The 7108-nt window shown below is 36.3% G+C and overlaps 1 protein-coding gene across 1 annotated transcript; it reads left to right on the plus strand.

The window, feature by feature from the left end:
• Positions 1–321: 321 nt before the first annotated feature.
• Positions 322–6614, plus strand: adap2 (ArfGAP with dual PH domains 2). Its single transcript, XM_056258153.1, has 11 exons — positions 322–605; positions 1171–1301; positions 1472–1563; positions 2033–2115; positions 2392–2501; positions 2776–2925; positions 3081–3164; positions 4163–4225; positions 5347–5424; positions 5591–5819; positions 5911–6614. The coding sequence occupies exons 1-11, from the start codon at positions 518–520 to the stop codon at positions 5937–5939; spliced, it is 1137 nt and encodes a 378-aa protein (XP_056114128.1). The 5' UTR covers positions 322–517; the 3' UTR covers positions 5940–6614.
• The last annotated feature ends 494 nt before the right edge of the window (positions 6615–7108 follow it).

Genomic DNA, 7108 nt, shown 5'->3' on the forward strand with positions numbered 1-7108 from the left:
TGTTGGCACCTATGATTTAACATATCAGTTAACTCAATCTTGATATTCTCATGTTTTGTTTGGTACAAATATAATATTTTATTATATGTAATATTTTAACCATATTAAGCACGAAAAACTCTCTACCCACAGTGAGACACTGTTTACAACTTGTTTTCATTATTGCCTAATTATCCTCTCATATTTATTATAGAGTAATGAGAGTTAATGGATTATTAAATAGAGCACATATCTTAGTTGTAGCTCCGAGTTTGTTGTTTTCTCCAGGAAGTGAACTCGAAGGGGGGGGGGTTTAGTGAATGCTTACGGAAGACCTCGAGTCCAGCTGCTGAGACCGCAGCGTTTTGCCGCGTTGAAGCGCATATGAGTTTCGAATCTGACGCGACCGGTGCGCAACAGTTTAATTTAGGTGACTGAAATATACCGCGAAACCGCACCCTCCGGGATATCCAACGCTTAAAGAAACAGATAAGAGAGTTGAAAGTACAACCTGTATGTGTTTAAAAGCATTTCGCCTATGGCAAATCGGGAAAAGAACAAGAAGACACTTCTAGAGTTGGTGAAGGTGCCAGAGAATCGCTGCTGTGCTGACTGTGGAGCTGCAGGTGAGTACAGGAACAGATATTGTCAACACTGCATTAACTCACAGCCAGTTGTTATTTGTGTACTTTTACCGGGAATGCAAGTAATTAATAGAAAGTTCTCTACACAATATTTTGACACACTGTTCCTAGTTTAAAGTTATAGTTCTGTAGGTATTCATAGTAAAATTATGGTATAGCCATGAGTAAACAGCTTGTTGTCATGGTTTGATCAGTGTAACTATGGCTTCTATAAACAAGCTGCCATTTTTTTTCGAAACCAGTAGCACACTCCTTTCATAGTTGTATTTATATGAAATATAATTTTTTTTTTTTTTTTACAGATTTGTTGCCAGGTGTTTCCACACACATTTAACCCAAGAATTGCCATGCCTTTTTGTGACTTTTCCATAATATTTAGTCATTCGTGATTACGTAATTAAGAAAAGATATTTAATATAAAAATATTTATTTTTCACTGCCTTTCCTGGAAATCACAATTTTAAAATTACTATGGCTTTCCATGAATGTGGGAACTTTATTTATCAATTGTTTGACTCACTAACTTACTCTCTGTTATCACTTGAAGATCCAGACTGGGCTTCATGTACTCTGGGAATATTTGTGTGTCTAAACTGTTCTGGAACTCATCGCAATCTTCCTGCAATAAGTCGTATCAAGTCCATACGCTTAGACTTCTGGGATGATGAGCTTGTGCAGGTATAAAGGAGCTTGTGAACTAAATGTTTTTTTATGATAAGAGATTGATAATTTCTTGTCACTTTTTGCATAGTCACTGTTTTACATTTCAGCATCTAGTGGTTCCATTAAGTCTTGAATGTGAACCCTACACCATTTTGTTTCCTTTCAATGCATTTTCGGATGAGAAGTTCATGAAGGCCAATGGAAACCTTCCTGCCAAAAACTTCTATGAGAAATTTGTCCCTGTCTTTTATTATCAGCCCCACACAGATGATTGCGAGTGAGTAGTCCTGGCTCTTCTACTGACTGAAAAGTCAAACTAAACACATTCATTTACTGCTGAAACACTAAATTTATATCACAATGAAACAGATCTCTGATTTGGGAAGTAAAAAAAAAAAAAAAAAGGGCTGATCAAGCGAACATCTTACTGGCAAGAAAAAACGCTGTGTACTACTGGGTATCACAGTAACAGGAACTACTATTTCCACTAAAAGTGTATTGAAGTCCATTCCTTTGATTCTGTCAGTTGTGTTCTCGATTCTTAATGCTTCATTGCGCATGTATTAGTTGAATATATGTTCATATTCAACTGAAATAGTTCAATCTAATTTACTATAAAATAATATTGTAAGTGTTCTATAAACTGTAATATATATATATATATAGCCTATATATAAAATGACATTTATACATTAATTGACTACATCATGTAGCTCAACAAAATGCATTATATGTGCACTGTATAGGGTCCTTAGAGAACAATGGATTCGAGCCAAATACGAAAGAATGGAGTTTACAGTGAAAAATACAGAAAGACCCTTCACAACAGGTAATCCATTTCAGCACCCAGAAGTTTTCTTTTAAACTCTGTGCTTTAAATCATTATAGTGTAAAAAGGTGTATTATTGAAGAAAATCAGCTCAGATTGACTGAGCAGCAGGTGAATCATTCCAAATGGCCCACACTTGAATAATAAAAATGACAGATGAATAACTGATATTATACTTAATGCATTCAGCTTGTATCTTAGTCTGTTTACTTAAGTCTGTTTTATCTGCTAATATTAACATTAATCTTTCAACAAAATTGTTTTGCCTGGCTCTAGGTGTCTATGAGGGCATGCTGTGGAAGAAAGGAAAGGATAATGGACAGTTTCTCGAGAGGAAGTTTGTTCTTTCAGTGCACGATTTTACCCTCAAATACTACAAGGAGGATGTAAGAAAAAAAACTTTTCATTGAGCAATGAAGTTTGTGCACCATTTAGAAATTATATTTTTTTTAGTGAATGCATTTGTCGTAAAACACAGCACAGATTGAGAATAACTACAGTATATGACTTTTAAGACAATCAAAGCTATGCATACATCATCCAATATCCTTTTAACACAATACTAGCTCTGTTTTAAAATATTTGCCTTTGATTGAAAAATGTATAGAATCAAATGAATATTAGGTGCACAATTCATGAAATAGTATCTGTGCTTGTCAGGAATCTAAGGGGCCAAAGGCTACTATTTCTGTGAAGGACCTGAATGCAACCTTCCAGCCTGAGAAGATAGGACATGCTCACGGCCTCCAGATCACCTACTGTGTGGATGATCACACCCGAAACCTTTTTGTTTACAATAAAAATGGTCAGGTAAATCTATTTTTCCAGCCTTTTTTCCTGCTTTGTTCCAAAAAATTGTGCAGCTGTAGTGCACCTCATATTTAGTGAGTTTGAATTTAACTTAATGAGTTTCAAAGGCAGCTTGTTCACTAAAGAGTATCTGCTCTGTAATTTCTCTATTTTAGGAGATTGTCAATTGGTTTAATGCCATTAGAGCTATTCGCTACGTCTACCTGAAAACAGCCTTTCCTACAGCTAGTGATAGAGATGTAAGTACTTTTTGTATACTTGCTTTTGACTTACTAAAGTACCACATGTCTACTTAGTGCTTTTAATTTGCTTTACAAAGTTTTTGAATTTCTCAAAAACGTGTTGAGCCTTCTCGTGTTGTAGCTAACATTGCCACATAAAAAGGAAGTTCTGTAAGTTTCCCCTTTTCCGAGTGAGTTTACTTCCTAAAACCATCAACAGGCCTGCCTTCTCTCCAATTTCACAACATGAATGATCATCAGATAAACGCCCTACACCACAACAATGGTAACAGGACACGTAAATGCGTTTTTTTTTTTTTTTTTTTTGTGAGTTGCTGCATCTCTAAACAAGAAACACATTTATTTTATTTGGTTAACAAACAGAATGCTATATTTGTAGTATATTTTAATAGTTTTCTAGTTTAGTCGAGGAACAAATTGTTCTGTGATTGGTGCATCATCACAGAAAATCACTGTAGATGTAAACATCCATGATATTTGTGTACTACATGTTCAACTCTGTAGTTTCCATTTGTGACTTATTGGTGAATAAGGCGCAGAGGCAGTGGCGAAATAGAGTTCCGCAGGGGAGTGGGGAGCTGGGCCCCCCTCGGGAAAACTTTTGCTTTCACTATTAAAGGGGCAGGGGCTCAAGAACCCCAATCCCAACGAGCTGGTTGAGGAATGTAGGAGACATGGTTGGAAGGCCATTGAGGTTGGCTGCAGGCAGGGGCTTTGCAGGGCAGTCATTACATCAGGCATTCAGTCTCTGGCATTTAAGGGTAGCAGGAAAGGACAGCCACCAAGAACATAAATGAAACTGCAGAAAAAGCATTGAGGTGACTGGATTAAGAAGGGTGAGCAATGGTGTAGCACACCCCTTGGACACACAAGCCAGGGACTGATCACCCCCAGCTGGGTCGCCCGGGTAAGGGTGTCTGATGATCTAAGACCCAAAACACCTCATGACCCCCGGGTTCATCGCCGATAATGTGTCCATATTTTTTTGTCTTAAGCTAATACCATGGACAACCAGAAACTACCTGAAAGAGGGTTACATGGAGAAGACTGGCCCTCTGGTAAGTTTTTTTTTCTTTTTTTGTCCACAAATGGTTCTCTCTATTTTCATCATATGTATATTTAAATATCTAGATTTTTCGGTGTAGCAAGGTTTTTGTAGTTGTCTTTAAATTGCACAAACATTTAAAGGGATAGTTCACCCAAAAATGAAAATTCTGTCATTATTTACTCACCCTCATGTTGTTCCAAACCCGTAAGACCTTCGTTCATCTTCGGAACATAAATGAAGATATTTTTAATAAAATCCGAGAGCTTTCTGATCCCTTAATATACAGCAAAGTCATTGCAACTTTCAAGGCCCAGAAAGGTAGTAAACATACTGTTAAAATAGTCCATGTGACTAAAGTGGTTCAAATGTAATGTTATGAAGTGACGAGAATACTTTTTGTGCGCAAAAAACTATTCAACAATTTATTTTCTTCTCTGTGTCAGCTCTCCTACGCTATTCGCATAGTAAACAGTCCAGCACATCCGGGTTCTACATCAGAACACCGGCTCCTGCATCAGCATCACATGCATGTGTTGTGGTGCTCACGTAAACAGCGTCGGCCAATAATTAGCCGGCATTCTGGCGTAGAACCGGAAGCGCTGTACTGTGTAGCGTAGGAGATCTGACACAGAAGAGAAGAAATTGTTGAATAAAGTAGTTATTTTGTTGTTGTTTTTGCACACAAAAAGTATTCTCGTCGCTTCATAAAATTACATTTGAACCACTGTAGTCACTGGTTTGGAACAACATTGAAGGTGAGTAATTAATGAAATTTCATTTTTGGGTAAACTAACCCTTTAAGGATATATCATGCTATTCTTGTAAAACACTCCTCAAACACCGCTTTACACACTCACAAAAACTAAAACACCACTACGTTAGGCCACTGTGTACATATCTGTATATTTTCCACATCTGCATAGTTCTGCATATTCTGTAACTAATGTTTCTGAATTGTGTTTTATTGTCCTGCTGTCTCAAGGAAAGTATAATAGCTTGTAGGGAAAAAAATATTCCTACCACTTATGTTGAGCATGTGACAAATACATTTTGAACTTTAAACCTTTGAAATGAATTTAAGTGATTTGATCCTAAAACAAACAGCTCTGACTCTTTGTTTATGTTGAACAGCAGCGAGAGCCATTCAAGAAAAGATGGTTTATCTTGGATTCCCTGGACAGGAAACTACTCTATTTTAAAACACAACTGGTATGAATTGCATTTTTTTTCCCTTTCCTACTGAGTAAGTGTTGGCTGTTTTTCAGGTCAGCTAAAATCTAAACTTGAAACGCATGGTAAGTGTAATCAATTAAAAAAAAAAAAAAAACATTTTTAATTTAATATTGTGAATTTTCTTTTTCTTTTTATCCTAAAGGATGCCATTGAGCTTGGAGTTGTTTTTATTGGCTCAGAGAATCATGGGTATTCAGTGAGAGAGTGTGTCCCTAAAGGGACCAGAGGCAACAAATGGAAGTGTGGGGTAATTGTGGAGACGCCGGATCGGCAGTTCGTCTTCATGTGTGAGCAGGAGCGAGATCAAAGAGAGTGGGTGGAGGCCTTGAAAACAGTCATCTCAAAACCTATGATACCCCAAGATTACACCAGTAAGATTACGCCACTCTCTATCAAGTGTGTTAATTAAATATAACAAAACATAACTGAGTTTGAAAAAAAAAATACTCTACCTCTTTTCAGCCGAAGCCAATATTCGTAGACGGAGGTGAACACAATGGATTGGATTGGATAATAAGCTCAGAGCACAACACTCTGGACACATGGACTCTGTCACTAAATCTTAAAATGAAACCAGATATTCTAGGTGTGACACAAAGGTTACCATTTGAGTCCCAGAAATGATTTACTCAACGGGAACCTTAGAAGAATGTCACTTTTGGGCATTGTTTCTAACAAGCAGTTAAAAAAATATTCCCACATGGTCCATTTTGGGATGTGAAACCAATCTGAGAAGATTGCAGTAGGTCAGATGTGGATGGACCATCTGGTTGAGCTCTCTAAGGAGCAGAAATTATATGAAGATGGATAAGATCTTGACTCAATACAAGGAGACATTCTGAGCCTTGACCAAGAAGTGAATCTCATTTTAGGCTTATGCGAGAGAACTGAATTAGACGCACACATGACAGTGAGTCCACATGCTGGAGCTGAGACACAAAATAGAAGCTAAAAATAAGGAATTATGGCTGTACAGAAATGGAGAATGCAAGTGACATGGAGTGTGTGAGGAAAATGATCATTGTAGAACACAGAGGTTTCATTAAACTGACATTTGGACACTTTTTGTTTTCTGATTTATAATCATATGGGCGACTGAACAAAGCAGAATTATGTTGATGTTCACAATTCTTCAATTTTGTTTTAAAATCTATCTTCTATCATCATCAATACTAAGTATATAATACCGTTAAAAAGTTTTGTTTCGTAGACTAACAAAATTAGCAGTATGTTGATAGTAATATCTATTGAATGTATTAATCAATTATATATTATATTTAAAATATTTTGTATAACGTGTCTATTATTTATAGTGAAAGTGAAGTAATAAGATAGATACTTTATTAATCCTTCACAGGAAATTCGATTTGTTACAGTAGCAGCATCCACATTCAGTCCTCCTCGCACACAGCCAACAGTGATCTATCTGCCCGACTACATTCCTAAAACAAAACTTTAGCTCAAAAACAAACTGTACACTATAATATATTTGCTAAAACATACAATAACCCATAATAATACTAAAAACAATACACAAACAAAATTTTACTAAAACATACTCTACCCTATTATACTAAGAAGAACATAGGTAAAAAATAAATAAAATAAATCAGACAAAATACCCAGTGTAATAGCAGTTTCACAGATAATAATAGTGACT

This window comes from Rhinichthys klamathensis, unplaced genomic scaffold (genome assembly GCF_029890125.1).
Source record: "Rhinichthys klamathensis goyatoka isolate OS25496 unplaced genomic scaffold, OSU_Roscu_1.1 h1tg000149l_1, whole genome shotgun sequence".
NCBI classification, from domain to species: Eukaryota; Metazoa; Chordata; class Actinopteri; order Cypriniformes; family Leuciscidae; genus Rhinichthys; species Rhinichthys klamathensis.

Coding starts and splice junctions, on each gene's coding strand:
- adap2 (XM_056258153.1), top strand. CDS start 518: ATGGCAAATCGGGAAAAGAACAAGAAGACACTTCTAGAGTTGGTGAAG. Junction 606..1,170: donor TGCTGACTGTGGAGCTGCAG/GTGAGTACAGGA, acceptor TATCACTTGAAG/ATCCAGACTGGGCTTCATGT. Junction 5,425..5,590: donor TCTATTTTAAAACACAACTG/GTATGAATTGCA, acceptor TTTATCCTAAAG/GATGCCATTGAGCTTGGAGT.